The sequence below is a fragment of the Terrapene carolina genome, unplaced genomic scaffold, assembly GCF_002925995.2.
Source record: "Terrapene carolina triunguis isolate 2854851 unplaced genomic scaffold, T_m_triunguis-2.0 Scaffold837, whole genome shotgun sequence".
In the NCBI taxonomy this organism is placed as follows: Eukaryota; Metazoa; Chordata; order Testudines; family Emydidae; genus Terrapene; species Terrapene triunguis.
Window position 1 is genome coordinate 2826559 of NW_020665188.1, and position 19637 is coordinate 2846195.

The 19637-nt window shown below is 47.2% G+C and overlaps 1 protein-coding gene across 4 annotated transcripts in view; it reads right to left on the bottom strand.

Annotated features, from left to right (window-relative positions):
- The window catches only part of EPHB1 (EPH receptor B1), a 364143-nt gene that overhangs the window by 73770 nt on the left and 270736 nt on the right, over positions 1-19637 (bottom strand). For 3 of the 4 annotated variants that reach the window (XR_003370241.2, XR_003370239.2, XM_026660778.2), the window contains exons 5-6: positions 15712-16047; positions 1458-1639 (exon numbers count right to left, since the gene is read on the bottom strand). Coding sequence is in view for 1 of the 4 variants with exons in the window: in XM_026660778.2 (XP_026516563.1) it covers positions 1458-1639; positions 15712-16047 (518 nt within the window). In the remaining 3 variants the exon portion in view is untranslated. The remainder of the gene's footprint in view (positions 1-1457; positions 1640-15711; positions 16048-19637) is intronic. The other variant, XR_003370240.2, reaches the window with a different exon arrangement.

The following is a 19637-nucleotide window of genomic DNA, read 5'->3' on the forward strand; positions in this document are numbered from 1 at the left end:
TTAGGGGCACAGGAGAGAGGTGCAGGGGGTAGGAGTGAAGGGGGTACAGTGCAGGGATTAGGGGCACAGGAGGGGAATGCAGGGGTTGGGGTGAGGGGGCATGCATGGTGCAGGGGTTAGGGGTGCAGGAGGGAGGTGCAGGGATTAGGGGTGAAGGTGGCACAGTGCAGGGTTTAGGGGGGAAGGGAGGATGGGGGACCAGGGGAAATGGGGGGCTCCATGCCCATGGGGCCTGGACCCAGGGGCACCAAAATGTAAATTCACCCAGGGTGCCATTTTCCCTAAGGCCGGCCCTGCCCAGAGCAACAGTCTGTGGGTTAAATGACACAACTGCCTCCTGCAACAGGCTTTTCCTCTGAGAGGTCAGGAAAGACTCTCTGCAGAAGTGAGTAAGGAAAGCAAACACATCAACAAATGGGAACGAAAACAAGTCTTTCCTTCTCCCCTCCCTCCATCTTGTCCAGTTAGATTGCAAGATCATTGGGGCATATGTGCATGCACAGCACCTAGCACAACGGGGTCCTGGTCTCAGCTGAGGTCTCGAAGCACTACCACACTACAAACACGAATGTGTTTGTTGGTGCAGTGAGCACTGTTTGTCACCCCAGAAGACATAGATTCAAATCTTAGATCAGGTCACTAAGGGAAAGTCGGTATGGCCTGTCTTCTCCTAGCCCTGCTTGTCCACGGGACAGCAGGGGTGCACAGGTCAGCACTTTAGCCGGGGAAGATGTGGAGCAAAAAGGAAGTATGGCGGCCGAGCCGTGTGGGGTTGGAATAGCAGGTGTGGAGTGGGATGCAGCCAAGGAATGAGCCCCTTGAAGTGAATGGCCGGAGCTGGTGTTGGAGCACTCTATGCCTGGCCCTAACAAGGGGTATTGGACTCTATGGGGTATTGCTCCCTCCCTTTAAAAACACACAGAACGAACGCTTGGACATGGCTCTTCTATGGACGCGTCCTCCCATCCAGCACACTAGGCTTTGTTCAGACTCTCGGGTCATGTTGTAACTCAAGTTAATTCACTGCTTTATGCTGCACCTAGACTAGAAACAGACGTTTCTGTCCTGAAACAAATGCTGGTGGTGTGTCTGGATTAGCATTTACGATTGTCTTACAGAACTTGAGTTAGTTCACATTCAATTAACTCAACATGACCCAAACTCTAGTCTAGGCAAAGCCGGCAGCAGTGTCACTTATGCCCCCTTGTATCCACACCTCACACCCAATTTACCTGCCAGGGCTGGGTGTTACCTCTCATGATCACACTTTGTTGAGTTATCCCAGGACCTAACCGTAACCCCACGGTAGTCAATGCGTCTTTCCACTGACTTCAGTGAGTGGTGGCTCAGGCCCATAATTAACAATCCACAACAAGGAAAAAAATACAGAAGTGTTTCAGAGCCTTGAGTGTCCGTCCCCACCCCAGCCTTCTTCCCCTGCTTTCATTCAGGCTTACGGTGGCTGGTCGTGAGCCCACAGTGCTGCTGATCTCGGGGTGGCAGATCCGGCTCACCTTCTCATAGTAACGGATCTCGTAGTCCAGGATGATGCCGTTGGGCTGCTCTGGCTGAGGCCACGACAGCGTGATGCTCCTCATGGTGGCACTTACCTGGTGCATGATGGGAACTGTGGAGGGAGCTGTGGAGAAAGGAGGAAATGGGAAATACAAGAGAAGTGAAAATTAACTCATGGGCAAGGGGAATAACATGATCTGAAGAGAGGGTGAAAATAAAATGTCAGAGAGCCATCCTGGGGGGTGAGGAGGGAAAGAAGAGAATGGGAAGAAAGGAGCAAATGGCGGGAGGTTGGAAGGAAGGAGAATGAGATATTATACAGCATAATAAGAGCATAAGAACATGAGAATGGCCTTACAAGTCAGACCAATGGTCCATCTAGCCCAGTATCCTGTCTGTGACAATGGGGCAGGTGCCCGATGCTTCAGAGGGAATGAACAGAACAGGGCAATTTCAAGTGATCCACCCCCTTCATCCAGTCCCAACTTCTGGCAGGTTAACCCTGTTCTGTGTGAAGAAGTACTTGCTAATCTGTGCTTTAAACCTGCTGCCTATTCATTAATGCGACTCATTGCACTAACACCACGTATTTAAAGGGACCAAGAGAAAACGCTTTCAATGTTGTAGAAACCAAATAACACAGAGAATTCAACCTTAAAGAATGGAATATAAAGAAAGAGGCATATGTACTGTAGCAGAGGGGGATAAATAGGTATAGAAAGCAGAATCAGACAGAGAGAGAAAGGCAGATTCAGCATATGGGTAACCAAGAGTTATGATGATGGTTTATTGTTTGTTGAAGGCCAGCGGTGCACTTGGTGCAGCGGAGAAAATAAAGGCGAGACCTCAGTCCCTGCTCCATGAGTAATCAGAATCAATCTCTAACAATAATGGAATTGATCTAATCAATCTAGACAATGCTAGAAGACAGACTGATGTATGAAAAGAGAGAGAAACAGAGAACAATATATAAGCAAAAAAGGCCATTGATCAAGACTTTCCCTCTACCCTATTTCACATAGCAGAGTGCTCCCAGCAGGTCCGGCCGCTCTTTGGGCCCAGTCCTGTGAGTCTGAAACATCGTAACACCTTCTTGCAGTAACTGGGAGTTCCAATCACAAAGGGTGCCAGGATCAGGCCCTCACACTCAGATGTACTGCCATTATTTTAACAGCGAGCTCCCACAAAAATGCACCCATTTGCCTGTCATTGGCCCCACACCCTGATGTGTAGGGGCTGCAGGCAGGAGGAGTGGTGTGTATGATTCCCTAGGAAATATTTTGCAAATACCTGTCATCTGGGGCAGTTTGGCCCGTTACAGACGCAAGTCATTTGCTCTTCAGCCATGTCTTAAAAAGCACCAAACACAAGTCCTCTCTGGGAGGGGTGAGTGAGCAGTGTTGGGTGTGTGTGTGTGTGCTGAATTCCACTGGAGACGGAGAACTCACCCCACCCCTCCCTTTGCTGTGTTAGCAAGAGGCTTCCATGTTTATTTGCTATTATTGCAACAATATGCATGAAATGAGAGCAGTGTGTCAATAAAACTGGTTGAATATTTAAACTGATAATTATTTTTAATTAGAGATTTTGAATTCTGAGCGCTCAGTCTAACCAGGAACAGTCAATAACTCATCAGTGAGTAAAGCAGTGAATTCAGAGGACATTTCCCAGGAGTGAACAAAACACAGCTCCCACATTACATTAACTGTGACAGAGGTTAGAGCTACCCAGTCTAAACCTCTGTCAGGTTGCCTCTTGTCTGATACTTGGATTGTAACTTGTTTGCACTGGGCTGTCTTTTGTTCAGAGTCTGTACAGCACCTGGCACAGTGGGGTTCTGGGCCATGACTAAGGCTCCCAGGTGCTATTGCAATACAAATAAATTATAACAACAATAAACTTTGGCAGGACAATATTTTCACTTAACTATGTATCCAGGCTGCTAAGTCCCGCAGTAAGGTTCCAGGACAGGGCTCATTGAGCACCCCGAACATGGGCATAGTTTGGGGGAGGAGGCCAGGGGGCACTGTGCCCCAAACAGGGCCAGCCTTATGGGTGGGCGTCATGGGCAACCATCCATGGTGCCGTGGTCAGGAGGCGAGGCTCAGTGCATTTAATTTAATGCACCAGGACAGGCCCCTGCCAGCAGGGGAACTGGCTTCAGTATGTGCAAGACGTGCCATGTTGTGTGTGTGTGTACGTGTGTATGTATACTCAGAAACACATGTCACTGAGTCTCAGACACACATGTCACTGGGTCAGCCCCTCTCAGACTCCTAGCATTTCACGTGCCCTCACAGACAGGGACAGGGACACACAAACACAGGCACATGCGTGTAGACACACGCACAGCTCCACTCACTCAGCTTGTTCTGGCATGACAAGCTACACCCACATAACCAAAGGGAAACGGAGCCCTCAGTGTAGGGTGACCAGATGTCCCAATTTTATAGGGATAGTCCTGATTTTTGGGTCTTTTTCTTATATAGGCTCCTATTACCCCCCACCCCCGTCCCGATTTTTCACATTTGCTGTCTGGTCACCCTACCTCAGGGTCCCTGTTCGAGACCCAAACAAACATCGTAGGGCAGGTGCCTGGCCCCATGGGCCAGCAGTATCCCCACTGCGAGCCCAGCACTGCAAGCCTCGGGTATGCGTGAAATTCCCACCCACCCCCACCCCCCACAGCCCCACGGACGGGCTGGCACTGCCCCTGCAAATATAGAAGTCACACTGTGCCTATGGCCCAGAGGAAAATCTCCAGAAGCTTTAGCACTTACAGAAGATAAAAGGAACCACAGCTCTGTTAGTCTATGGAGCAGCCGTCAAACTGAACCAAACCGAGTTGGTTTGTGGGTTCAGGACATGTTAACAATCACCTCTGCCCCTTTACAACTGGCTCAGGGCGTGCCCCGTTAGCTTGGCTGAAGTCACAACAGGAAAAAGAAGAAAGGCCAAGCCTAATGTCAAATAGAAGAAAGAAGCAGATCTCATTAATCCCGAGCCAGCCAAGCAGGAGGCAGAATAATCCTCTCAGAGGTTCAGGGCCTCAACCCTGCTCTCTACTTGAAGTTCAAAGTTAGCCTTTGCTGGGCTATGCAAAGCAAGATGGGCATGATCCAGGAACAGCGTTTCTGCAGCTAAAATGGCGGGCGATGTGCTGGAAGGCACTTGAAGAGTTAATACTAGGCCTCACCATCCTCTGAAGCAGTGCTGACTGCCTGTCTCATGTCTACATAACTACACAACAACACTTCTGTCTGTAGCCGCACAGACCTCTTTGTACTCCTTGCTCCTGCCTGCCTCACAGCTGAACACCCTCATCTTTCAGTTCAACCCCTTGGCCACATTCCAAAGTTACTCCTTTGCACTAGCTCAGATTCCCTTGTGCTCCAACTCCCTTAGCGCTCCTTACATCCCCTCGACAGAGCTCTAAGACCGTCTAACTTGGTGTAACTTGCATGCCAAAGAACTGGTAGAAGGTGGAAGATGGTCTACGTGAAAGTAGGGTGACTTTACTGTACATCTTCCTACACTCTCTTCTGGCTCCTTGCCTTGCAAATTACTCCGGATTAGGCTAGTGTAGACGTTGTTGGAAGGGGCATACCAGCGGGTTGCTCTATGGGAGTGTACTTGGTGGAAGGGTTTGTTTACACATCACCTCTGAATCTGGCCCTGTGAATCTAAGGGAACCTCAAGGCCAGATTGTGAGTGTGACGTTGCACTCTATATGTTTATGGAAATATGCTTATGAGTGTAAATATGACATAACTGGAATATGCTTTATGCTAGATATGCCATGTAACATATCTTTGCAAAGGTTACGATCTACTGAATATATTCATCCTATTTGTATGCATGTATCATTTTTATATCTGAAGTTATGAGCATTGGCTCTATGCTTATATTTGAAGTGTTTGCTCTAGGAAACACATAAGGAAGGTTTGGCCAACATATTGTGAAGGATCTATTCAAGTAATTGGAAGTACTTAACTAACAATGGACTTTGGGAGACGCCAATTCACATCTGAGCTTTCCTGGGAACGTTCAAACTAACATTGTAAACAATGGCGTCGGCCTGCAAAAAGTTGAATCATTCATGGATTATGTGACTTGCCCAGGTGGCTACAAACTCCATCTTGTTGCTGTGATTTTGCACAGAAGAACAAAGGGGTTTCCGCCCACAAGAGAGAGAATATAAATGGCCCTGGAAGCCTTTCCATTTTGTCTTCAAGAGGTAGCCTCTCCACCCCAAAGAGATGCCTGAAAGAAACTGGAACAAAGGACTGTTACTGTGGGGGTGTGAGTGATTGCTGGACCCAGGCCATAAACTACAATGTTGGTCTGAAAAGGACTGTACCTGAGATAACATCTAGGGTGAGAAATTAGTATTTGTAACTAGATCCTTAGTGTATTAAGTTAGCCTTGCATATTTTGATTTATTTTACTTAGTAACGTACCTTGTTCTGTCTGTTATTACCTGAAACCACTTAAATTCTACTTTTTATACTTAATAAAATCACTTTCGTTCATTAATTAACCCAGAGTAAGTGATTAATACCTGGGGGAGCAAACAGCTGTGCATATTTCTCTATCAGTGTTATAGAGGGTGGACAATTTATGAGTTTACCCTGTGTAAGCTTTATACAGAGTAAAACGGATTTATTTGGGGTTTGGATCCCACTGGGAGCTGGGTGTCTGGGTGCTGGAGACAGGAGCACTTCTTAAGCTGTTTTCAGTTAAGTCTGCAGCTTTGGTAGCATGGTTCAGACCCTGGGTCTGTGTTGCAGCAGGCTTGCATGTCTGGCTCAACAAGGCAGGGTTCTGAAAGCCCAAACTGGCAGAGAAAACAGGCTCAGAGGTAGTCTCAGCACATCAGGTGACAGTCCCAAGGGAATCTCTGTGACCGAACTCGTCACAGTGAGCCTGTTACTCGCTCTGGTGAGGAGTTCCAGTGAAGTCACTGGAACTGCGTGCGTAACTGCATGGGACTTTGAAGTCTGGCCCTAGCCAAGCAGTACATATGAAGGGAGGCTAAGTTAGTGAAACACGCACATCGAGAGGACGGGAAGAAAGTGCAAATTACATTAACTCTCTTCATTGCTCACCCTCACCTCTGAATTCGGCTCCCCGTATTCATTCTCCAAACATTCTGAATTCCCTGATGGTGAATCTGCACGTCACTCAGGCAACACGACGTGCATTTCATTAAACAAGTTAATTTCCTGTCTGGTCCTCTGGGGACATCAAAGCCTCGTGTGCCGAAGCCCGCTGAAACATGTGGGGAGGGCTCGGGAGAGGCTAATCCTCAGAGTCCAAATGCAGAGCTCCTCACCCCCTCATCCTTGGGGAACTTGGATGCCAGCAGCTTCATTGACAAGGAGAAACATTCCCATTACTATAAATCATCAGTGACCTCAGCACTAACCAAGCAGCAGCACATGGAGTAATTTACCAAACAGCTCTCAGATGCTAACAATTTTCAACTACTTGTGAGCTCACCAACACTAGAATTGTCATCTAGAGGGTACGGCTTGGTATGCCAACCTCTTCCCCCAGCTGGTCCCCTCGGATGTTGGTGAATCCTGCTTGGCCGGGGAAGAGAGTATTTTTTTCTCCTGGTACAATGTTCCACTCTGGTAGGGATGTCTCTGTTCAAAACAGATGAGCATATACTAATTCTGGGGGCATCACCTGCTGAGCAAATAAATAGCTGCATATTGGTTCTGCCCATCCCTCAGATGAGAAGCAATGCTTGTCTGTCAGGTACCACATAGATTCAGAGACACTGCAGGTACGATTTTCAATATTACAACCCTCTCTCTTTGTTTATGCAAGGAGTAACATCCCACATTAATCCTAGGACTCTGGAAATTGAAGGCCACTTGAGTAGCTAACATGAAATATCTTGGCACTCACTTGTGGAGGTAGATGCACCATACCCTCCTTTACAGAGCAGCTGAATGTAGTCTATGCCCCACCCCCATGGACAGACTGGGGTTCCAAAGCCCTTGCAAAATGCACCCTACCTGCCAAGCCTTCTGTTCTACCTCTGCCCTGGACAGATACTGCCATCTGTGGAACAGACCTAATGGGCTTCTGCGTTAATCACCTGGGGAAAGCAGTGGGTGTTGCTGCTTTTTCCACTTCCATGAACACAGGCCGTTCCACAGATGGCCCAGTATGATAACTGTGGTCTGGCTCCAGCCACTGACATCAGTTCCCTAACACATCTCCCCTCCCTAAAGCACACTGGTACATAATATCAGACATATGACTCTCGCAAATTAACACAGCACACCGGTTTGCTTACAAACAAATGCCCTTATTAAAAAAAGTATCCTTATTGTATACAAGGTTACACATATTTGTAACCCCCTACGAAAGAGCTATGGAGCAGCATAACGATTTCTTAGCAGTGTCTATGACGTGAGCTTTGTCTTGTTTCTTTTCCTTCTGAGGGTTGTGTCTATATACACAGTGCAATCTCTATTTGCTACGAACATCTGACCTTCCAAAAAATGCTTTCTGCAAAACACATGTGCAAATTTATCATACCACATAGGCCAGGTTCTTTATTCCAGCTGAGTGCCACTATGTGCAGCGTGGGGCAAGGGGCATCAGGGAATCACAACTCTCTGATTCTTTGCCTGGCTCCGCCTAAATCCCAATGCAGGTTAAAGCAACCTGGGGGCTCCTCTAACCTGCACCAACTGGAACCAATCTCCAAAGAACTGTCTGACAGCTGACAACAGCTGGAACCCACACACCCTTCCCATCCTCATCAAGCCCCCTAACACCAAGGCTGGAGTGGCGCCTTAGGGGCCAGTGACACCAACTTTATGTTAGCTGAAAACTCCCCCGCATGGGACACTGGCCCCCTTGCACTACCAGTGTGATTTCAAAGGGCCAGAAATGTAGAGCAAATCTGGCCCTAAATAGTAATACATATCTATTCCTACATGAAGGGAATGTGAACACTGCATGCTTAATACACCCAAGTCAGGCAATGGCAGTGTGACTCTTTGCATACGCCCTCCCCTTCCTGTGAACCCACGTAGGCTGGGACACAACTTGGGAACCCAAGTTTGCATGCACAGCTTAAACACCCATGCTGGAAACACCACCTCTATCCATGTGCCCTTCTGCATTTTTAAGAGACCATAAAAACAAGCCACATCGGATTGCCACATTGCAACCCCCATACACAGAATGTAACACCAGCTATGAAACACTTATCCTACAGATGGAAAATATATATTCTTGCTGCATGGATGAGTGAGTTTAGCCCCTTATTTTATGCTCTTCTTCCTGTTCTCGGGCTCTGAAGCTGGTGCCTCTTAGGGAATTCACTGAATTGCAGACTCCCGTCTCTGGGAAGCTGTCAGTGTCTTTCCCTTCCAGCAGGAGATGTTTATGGTCCAGCACTGCCTTTGTTTACCCAGCACATTTAATCCTTCATTTTTTATCTTTCCACATCCGCTCAGAGAAGATGTTAATTTTCTGAAATTAAACACTTAGCTTGATTGCTGTTTTGTTAATTGCTGCATTCGCAACCCCCCTTGGTGCTCCTGCCTGTTTAACATGGAGAATGCTGTGAAAATGATCAGCACCAAATTGGTGCGCAGGTGGATGGATGGCAGCTCCTAAGCCGCTCCATGCCTACTTGTTCCCATGCAGCGACCAGCCTTGATCCAGCCAAGCAGAAGCACTGGATCACACTAGAGAAGGGCAAATCTTTGAACAGCCATGACAGGTGCAGGGTTACAGAAAGAAGCAAGAGAACTGTTCTCCCCTTTTACTAGTTTTGGGATGCATTTGGAAGTGGGGGACTGAGAGTGTAGACTAGAGGCCAAGAATGTGTGATGCAAGCTTCCCAGAAGCTTGCCAACACTCCATATGATTGACTGCTCCTTGCTATTCTAGGCTCAGTTCTCTCTTGGGCAGTGGCTGCAAAATGTGCCAGACTCCTTGGTGAGTTTCTGATGTTCAGAAATAGCTATTCAGGTTAGGATGACCTCACAAAACTTATTTCACTTGTTACCTGCAATGAATTTGAGGCTAGGCCAGCAGGATCTTAGGCTGTAAGAAGAGAGATTACTGGCAAAACAAAGGAAATGCAGATGCCATTATCCATGCCCCTTCTGAGCATGGCATTCCATAAGAATGTGCACATTTTGTAGAAATTCATGGAAGTGGGGTTAGACGAACAGAGGGCTGGCAGATCTTTGCTCCGGTGATAGGCTGAAGCGCTCCAGGGCAGGGTTTTCAAAAGAGCTCAGCATGGGCCTTGCTCTGCTCTCACTCTGGTGAATGGCAAAACACCCACCAACTTCAACAGCAGCAGAGGTAGGGCAGTGCTGAGCCCTTTTGAATGTTCTACCCTGAATCAATCCAGTTTGGAAAGCGGAAAGCTTTGGGGAGAGAGAAATCTTCTTTCAGGTCATACCAAACCCAGGTCTTGGAGAAGGTACTGTTTGAACTAAGCAGCACCAGGAAACCAGGTAGACATTCCTGGACATTGAAAAATATCATAACATAAAGATTGTAGGTTAAATACCTAGGAGATCCTTCCCCACCCCCCCACCCCCAGGTAGGACATCAGCACGTTAGGATCTTTCACTCCCAGATGCACTGGTAGAACCCACATCATTTAGGTTCAAGGAGCAATGAAGAGTTACTTGAACACCCAGCCATATTTCAGGTTGGCGATGAGATACACAGCTTTATGAGGGTAACTCTTTTTCACATGCTGATCACCATATTTGGGGGTGGGAAGCAATTTCCCCACAGGGTGCAGTGGCAGGGACCAGGCAGAAGTTGCCTTCCCTGCAAGCACCGGGGCTGGGTCAGCAAGCCCTCTTTGGTCAATTTCCTAATAGTGCATCAAGCATGTACTGCCCCTTCTGCCCTCTCTGTGTCCAGTGCTCTCCTGGGGGGGAGGTGGTGCTGCAGAGCCCCTGCTCCGGGCTGTGCCTAAATGCCACTCTTGAGCCTGAATTGCATAGACATGTGTGCAGACTGGATGTCTGAGTGACATCTACCTGAGTGACTAGCGCACAAGCCACATTATGTAATAAGGAAACTCATTCCCCCCCACAGATGCCCAGTGCAGAGGGAGGAGAGACACGGTTCATGCAAGTCTGACAGCTGATGCCCAGCTCCCGGAGTCAGAAGAAGAGCCATCATGTCACAGAGAGTAAGAGTACTCTTTGCAAAAGTGTCGGTGTGACTTAGGAACCTAAGTCCCACTGAAAACCCAGAAGACTTGAGGCTCCTAAGTCATGGTGGTGCTTCTGAAAAATTTACCCTCACTCACTTCCCTGTACCCAGATTTAAACTCAGGTTCTGGAGTCAATTATTTCTCTGAGAAGTGGAACTTATCCCAGGGAATGGAAGAGCAAAGCACAAAACCCGCTTCAGCCTCCTTGCTGAGAGACGGCAGCAGAAAATTTAATAACAAAGTACTCTAGTTTGCTCTCCCTTGCACTCTGGCAGCCCTATTAGTTTCAGTGGGGTTGGCTAGGCAGGTGTAACTCAAGGCAGATTTTGGCTTAGAACAGAAATGTCTAGGAAATTATCTCTCATTCTTACTCCTATCTCTTCTTTTTCCCCATTGCCCTCTGCTCTCTTTTTCCTTCTCTCCTTTTAATTGTCCTGCCTTTTCCCCTTTCTCTTTTTCTCCTTCTACTAGGTCAGTCTGTTTAGCTCCTTCATCTCTCCCTCTGTTGCAGCTAGTGCTATGGTTTGGGGCTGTCCTCGGACGTCTCCCTCTTGTGCAGACTAGAAGAATCACAAAGGAAAAGGGTCAAGACTGTAGACAACAAGCACTGTGGGCCCTCAGAAACTTGGGAATGAGGCTCTGCATGAATAAGTATTGGAGAAGATAGACAATGTATGGCTGAATATTCATATATATGGAGATATACCTATCTCATAGAACTGGAAGGGACCCTGAAAAGTCATTGAGTTCAGCCCCCTGCCTTCACTAGCAGGACCAAGTACTGATTTTTGCTCCAGATCTATATGTGGCCCCCTTAAGGATTGAAGTCACAACCCTGGGTTTAGCAGGCCAATGCTCAAACCACTGAGCTATCCCTCCCCCCAAATATTTGGATGGGAGATGGATGGACAGAAGGACAGATGGGTGGATAGCGATTATAGGAGAAAGAGGGGATAGATCACTTGATCATTGCCTGTTGGTCCACTCCCTCTGGGGCACCTGGCATTGGCCACTGTCGGTAGACAGGACACTGGGCTAGATGGACCTTTGGTCTGACCTGGTACGGCCGTTCTTATGTTCTTATGTATGATTGACGGAAACATATATTTATGGGTGAATGGGCAGATAGATGGTTAAGATAAATGTACAGATCTGGATGTTCTTATGGACTGGGGAAAGGGATTCAATTTGTTTCTATTAGAAAGATTTAATTGGTCTCACTGAAGTGAATTGATAACATATACTAGACAAATCCACAGCATAACATTTCTTCTGTCATTTCCCCACATTTGGAGTCCATTTCCTTCTGTCTCCTATGCACAGTTTTAAGAAAACCACATGCAGCTTTTGAAAACAGACATTTTCATTGACAGTTTGCAGACCTAACTGACTATAACAACATAGCTTTCGATATTTTCTGTCTAGGCGATAATACATCCAGTTTAACAGTATACTGTGCTCTTAGGTCAGTAACAAAAAGAGGACTCACTAAAATAAAATGTTAACCAACACTGACTGATTTGCTACAGAAGCTGCGCAATCATCCTGCTTGTGCATTCCCATTAACCTCTTTTTATCCATCCCCCCTACTCAGCACTCCAGTCGCAGCCTGCTTAAACAATTCCTGAATGTTAAAACCTCCTGTGTGGCAGCCAAATATTTATTTCATGTTTGTGGTCCCTCAAATATTGATACCACCCTAATGCATCGAAACCTAATGCATTTCAATTAGGTTAGTACGGAGGCCTTCCCAATACAGTAGACATATTTCCATGTTAATATACAGGCTCTGCTATAGAAATAGAGAGGGAGGGAGAAAGAGATGGATGAATAATAGAGTGAGTGACAGGCAGAGACAAAAGAACTATATGAAAGAATAGCTGGAAAAATAACAAAGGCAAGCAGGAAAAGTTCCAGCCGTGAGGGGATGGATGGACAAATCAGTGTTTTGGACTATGTAAGTCTTGGGCAACAGAGTTCCAGTGGTATCCTGCTTGCTTACATCAGGGCTAATGTTGGCCCCTCTAGTAGCCTGACTTCGAGTATGGATGGATGAGCAGATGGTCAGGTGGGTGAACTGCAGAATGGATGGAGGGGAGGGCAGGAAGAATAGTTAAAAGGCCGAGATACAAGCATCAGGTTTGACTGCACATGGTTAAAGAGAGAGAAGTGACAGCCAGGCACAAACCTAACATGACAGTCTGACAGAATTGTTATTCCCAGGAGCTGGGATACTAAAATATTTACGCCAGGTTTCTGCCTTGCATGCTCCCAGGAGAGCGCAGCTAACAAAGGCTGCCCGTGTTACACGTTCAATACAAAGCAGAAATTACCATCGCCTTTCTGTTCCCAAACCAAACAGATTTCCATCACCGTTGTCTAGTGTTTCCTTCCTTGCACTTAAAGCCAGGGTCACCAACTGGTGGCTGCCCCTCCCCCACCTTCCTTTGAGCCCCCTCCCCCCCCACCCCCCACAGTACATACAAACTGCACAGACTGGCCATCTGGCCACCCCAGCTCTCCTACATCAGTTCTTTTCCTCACCAGCCAGGCAGTTTGCAGCCAAGAGTCCTCTGTTAAAAACCAATGCCTAGTTCTAACGTGAGGAGGGAGAGATGAAAAAAGCCAAAGAGGAGGAAGAGAGGGCAAGCGGGAGAAGGAAAAACGAGATTAATGGCAAAGGAAGGAAAGAGAAATAGCAGAGCGGCATCAGAAAAGGAGCAGAGAAGAAAAGAGAAAGAAACAGAGGAGGAGCAAGTGAAGGGATTGTGCATTGTGCTTCCCTCCTGATTTTAGCACAGGGATTACTGCCACATGTAGAAATCCACTCCACAGAACTGCTCCGATTTCATCCACTTTAGTGATATTGGTCATGGTGCCCCATGCCCACACGTCAGACCTCACCAGCATGAGCTGGGCACTTCTGGACATGACCTCATTGGAAGAGTGGGGTTTTAATGCTGGTTTCACCCCAGTGTCTGTACCAGCCCCAGAAAACCCCGCCAGGGGACGCTAGTGCAAAGCAGCCACCGGGTCCCTTCCGCCTAGTGGCCTGCAAGGTTTCAGCACTGTCCAAAACATGGAGGAATCTGTGCAGGAAATGGATATGGTCAATGCAGCTATGGGATACACTGACTGAGTACATCCCTCCATTAGCAGTGCCCCACTTGGAGCCCTGACTGCAACTTTCAGCTCCTTCTACCCTAGCAGAAACCCTGAGAGCTGGGGAAAAGTTGTTCCCCTACCTTCCTTCCATGGGGGGCTTGAAAGCCCCCTGGACTGCAGGGTCCTGGCTAGCACACTGCATTTTAAATTACACCTCCCTGCATGAGCAAGCATGAACCAACCCCTGGGTGCTTCTTACTGCATTGTTGGCATTGGCTCTGAAGCTGAGCTCTTGTTTCAGTCCCAAATCCACTGTACCTAGTTGTGACACCGGTAATGCAAGTCAAGCATTCCATCTTACTGGGCCTCATTTACTCAACACCTTCCAGCAGGGAAGTCAAACTCCCTCTGTAGAGAGGGCTGAATTCTGGGTGTAATTCTGGCCTTTTGGTCAAGATGTAACTGTAGGAATCTATACTCCACTCAGTGCCCAGTGGGGCTCCCACCATCAGTGGCAGGTTTGCACCAAGATCAGGAAAGAGTCTGCCCTTTATGTATGATTGAACGTTCAGTCGTCAGCGTCGTTCATTATTTGCTCCGTGAGTTATTGTCCACTCAGCATCACCCAGCGTGAAAATCTGCTCCTCTTGTGTCTGTCTACGCTGCAGCTGAGAGCGTGCCTCCCAGACACACGCTAGCTCTGCTCAAGCATGTGCAATAAAAATAGGAGTGTGGCCATTGTGGCATTGATAGTGGCTCAGGCTAGCCACTCGAGCTCAGGGCCAGGGAGCCAGGTGGACCTGCACTTGAGTAGCTAGACAATGCGACAATGTTCACACTGCTACGTTTAGCATGCTAGGCTGGCCAGAGCTAGCGTGCGTCTGTCTATCCAGGCTGGGAGGCACACTGCCAGCTGCAGTGTAGACATACTCCTCAGGGGCCAGCACTATTTATTCCCCTTATTTCTCTTCCTTCTCCATTCTCCTTCCTCCGCTGCCCGCTTTCCTCTTTTTATGCCTCTCCCTTCTGCCCTCTGCATTTCCATCCCTGAAGCAAGTCCCGGTTTTCAACCACCTCCCCATTCCACCCACTAAAATGATCAGCAAGGAAACATTGAGAGGGTCATCATTAGACTTCAGATCCCAATGATAAGTGGGGAGAGTACACTTCTCTCAGGCTGTCTGTGGACCAAGGGCTGGTCTACACTAGGAATTTATACCAGCATACCTGCGTCTCTCAGGGGTGGGAAAAATCCACACCCTCAGAGACGTAGCTAGGCTGACCTAACCGCCGGTTTAGACAGCGCTAGGTCAATGTTGTAGCATTTCAAGTGTAGACAAGCCCTCCGGCAGACATAACCGCATTGGTGACACCTAGAACACTTAGGAAGATTTTCTTCACAACAAGGGCTAGAAATGTCCTTTGTTGTTGTAGTACGAGGCTAGATCCTTCAGAATCTGACTGTGCCATGCAGGTCATGGGTGGGTGCTAAACAGCAAAGCCCAGATGCTGCCTTATGTCTAGGTGGGCCTGCACTGATATTTAAAGAATTCTTAAATATGCCTTGCAGATGGATATTGTGTGGTATGTTTATGTGTACGTGTGTGTGTGTATACACGTTAGGTGTGTGGGCATATGCCTGCGTATGTATACATATATGCATGTGAGTGTGTATACAGGGTGTGTGTGTGTACACATCTTATATTTATTCTCTTGCACTTCAGTTAATATCTGTAATGCTGTCATATGGGGTTTCACACTCCTAGAATATTCCATTAGAAGAACCCAGCCCTAGTTTCCCTTTTCCCCATTAACGACCCCCCCGCACATGGCACACGGTATGTACACATTGCGCCTGTGGGACTCACCAGCTTGGTTTGTGGTGATGTTCACCGACACATGCTGCGGGGGGAAGGGGCTCTTGCCAGAGACGCCATTAACAGCCTGGATCTCGAAGGTGTATGGCGTGTGGGCCCAGAGGCTGCTGATGAAGACCCGGGTCTCCATCAGGCCCAGCTGCCTGGGTACAAACTCCACGTTGTCATCGCAGCGGGAGCAGCTGCGGCGGTCAGGCCTGCACTTCTTACAGACGATGTCGTAGGTCACGTCATCACGCCCGCCTGTCTCCCGGGGTGGGTGCCACTCTAGGATAATGGACGTCTCATTGACAATGGAGATAACGTTGCGGGGCCCTGATGGGACACCTGTTGAAAAGCAGGTCAGTTGATAAGGTTCCTGTCAGGAAATGATACAATATTGAGCTTTACTGTATACTGATTGGGGAACCAGGATTGGGGAACATGATAAGATCATAGGGGGCTGATTCAAAGTTCACTGGAGTCAATGGGACTCTTTCCACTGACTTCAAAAGGCTTTGGATTAGGCCCATAATAAGGAAAACGCAGCCTTCAAACTGAAAGGTGAAGCAACAGGGAGTTATAATCCCTTTCAACAGGCCAGAAATGTGCAGTTAGACAAGCGTACTGCTTTCTTGGTACCAACTTCCTGAGGCTGATAAGGGAATCCAGTAATTGTAGCCATTCACTTCTGGGCTTTCCCAATGCTGTTCAGAGCTCAACTCCACTGGGAACAGAGAAATTCAGTCACCATGTTTCATTCAGTCCCACGCTTTCACAGATTATTGCTTTAGTGGCACCCCATCTGCCTATGTTGGTACCAATCTCTTTACAATGGGAGGTAGGATCCAGACTTAAGGCTTATATCATCTTGAACTCTCTCACACTCTTCCTCCTCTAGAAATCAGGTAGGTATCACCTTCCAATAGACAACAAATGTAGGACACAGTACATTGTAAAATAGGTCCTTCACATGCTAGAGGAAGGATAGATCCAGGGTGCGGATGCTAACGTAGGGTGCCAGTAACCTGGATTCAAATCCCTGCTCTGCTACAGCATATTCTTGTGAGCTAGGGCCAATTGCTTAGTCTTCTGCCCATTCGCTCCCCACCCATAAAAGAGGGGTAAAGTACTGCTGTACCTCATGTGGTGTTGTGTGAATAAATACATTGACAAATGTTAGGTGCTCAGCTGCTACAGTAATGATGGCCGTATAAGTACAATAGCTAGATTATCATAGTTGGAGAAATGTGGTGTACATGGAACTGCTGTAAAAGGGACACATAATGGGTGATTGAAAAAAGTCAGAAATGGCAAGTAGTTATTTATGTGTCAAGTTGAGAGGGTGGGTATTTCATGGGGTCCTGCAAGGGTCTCTTCTGCATCCAGTACTATTCAGTGTCTTATTAACAAGGTGGATATTGGAATGGAGAGTATATTGATCAGATCTGCAGACAACACTGAGCTGGGAGTGATCACAAATGCTTTGGAGGAGAGGAATTAAATACAGCAACATTGGCATACATTGGAGGAATGAATAATGTGAGATTCAATACGCACAAATACAGAGAGATTCATGTAGGACAGAGTAATCAAATGCACAAATATATAATTGGGGACTGCTGACCAGACAGCTGTGCCATGGAGAAAGATCTGGGGGTTAGCAGGGAGGATAAATGGAATGAGTCAACACTGTGAGGCTGCTGCAGAGAAAGCAAACAGAACAGTGGGTTACATTAAACAAGAGAGGTAATTATTCTGCTCCACTCAGCACTAGGGGAGCTCCAACTGGCCCTCTGCATTCAGATTTGAGCTCCGCACTTTAAAAAAGACAGAGACACAATGGAAGGAGTTCAGAGGAGAACAATAACAATGATAAAAGGTTTGACCTACATGGTAAGGTTGCGGGAGTGAGCGCACTCAGTCTTGAGGAAAGAAGTCTGAGGGGAGGCATGCTCACTGTCAACACATATGCTGAGGAACGTTATTAACAGGAGATGGGCCAATTACTCTCATTAGTCATCAAGGACAGAACAAGCGGGGATGGCATAGGCTGCAGCAGGTTAAATATTAGAGGAATGATGAAAGTACAAGAACAGTTCAGTGATCAAATGAGTTGCCAAAGAAGGCTGTGGGCTTAATATCATTGGATGGTTCACGAACAAACCAACACTACTATGAAGATGGAGAGAGACTTTCCCACTCAAATGATTCCCTATTTCTTCAGTCCTGAATACCCTGCATCGCCCCATGAATGGACCTAGCTATGATCTGAAACTGGAGGAATAAATCTTGAATCCCTGGCTCCGTTAGCCTGGAATAGATTTACTTATCAAGAATTGGAGACGAATCTTGTCAACACTATTACACACATTTTCTGAGCAAAGAAAGCTGCCCAGTGACGGAGGTCAAATGGCACCAAAGGATGCAGGCATGGGCCTAGTAAGATTTATGGAGATTAGGCACCTAACTAACTAATGATGTCACTGGGAGATAGGTGCCTAATCTACAGAGCTGTTTTTCAAAATCCCACTAGGCATCTATCTGCAGACGCCTAAATACCTTTAAAACCCTGGCCCTCTGTGTCTAACTCCCCTGTCTGTACAGGGCGGTAATGGTACTTCTCTATCTCACAGGGGAGTTATGTGGATAAACGCACTGTTGACTGTGAGGGCTCGGATACTGCGGTGATGGGACCAGAGCAGTACCTTGAGCAGATGGATTGTGCAAGTAAGTCATTTCTAAAGTACAATCACAAAATGAGCTGTCAAGGCCAGTTAGTTCCTTTTGGACAACTCTTCTGTGGAACACTCCGACCTGCCCAGTGGAAACAGGGAGTATTAACTAGATCTGGGCTTCCCGTAAGCTCTCTCTGAGAGAGTAAATCCAAACAATTTAACGGAAGCTGTCACCACCAACAACCTATCTCTCCTCAAACCCTTGAGGGGGTGTCAGCTGTTCTCCCCCACTCCTGACACCCCATTTCTCTGCTCTCTCCCCCCCTTAATCACATTGAGACAGGCATTCAGGGAGCCTCTCTGACCTGTTGCCAAGGTTACAGCAGATGAAAACATTTTGTTGAAATGGCTAGAAAAATGCTGACCTTAAAAAAAAACCATTTTGTTTAATTTTTCCTTCAGCTGAGTAAATGTATTTTCCAGGAATTTCCTGGCAATGTGGCTTGCCTGTGTGCTCAGTGGAAAGGGCTTGCATGAACTTTCGAGGTGTGGCAGCAGAGGGGCCGTGCTAACGCGATACAGCAATGTATTACAAGTTAGCTAATGTGATTTTGGAGATGACATAACAGGGCAACAGGGGGAGAAGAGGGAATGAGCAGTAGGAATGAAACTGGAAAGGTGAGCTATCTTGAATAATCAGGATAAGAATCTGTTGGATACCATGATAAGCAGTTAGTTACTCACAAAAGCCAATATCTTTAGCAGGAATCTTAATGAAAGAGCTCTGCCCATATATTAAAGGGACATTACCTTTAAAAACTATACTTTAAATGAATTTAGAGGCTCCAATACAGCAAAGCACTTCTCTTTAAGCATGTGAGCAGCCCAGTTTACTATGTAGGCACATGCTTCAGTGCTTTGCTGGATAGGGGTCCACGTGCTGCTGAACTTTGCAGGAGCGACAGTTTCTGAGACTTAGACTTCATCCACAGCCTTCCACTGATTTCAAGGGGCTGTGGCTCAGGTGCTTAAGTCCTTTATTTACGGACAGAACAGGTCTGACACAGACAGTGGCAGATTCCTCACATGCTCTACCAATGTGTTACAAGGCTGAACTGAAGGGGTGGCACACAGTAGCACTGGTAACAGACTAACCTTGACTTGGTGGCCCCAGAGATCTGACCTGGGTTAGGGTTAAAACAGGTTATGCCCTTTAGATGGCACTACCCATTGACTCCACTGACTCCTGCTATAGGGCCA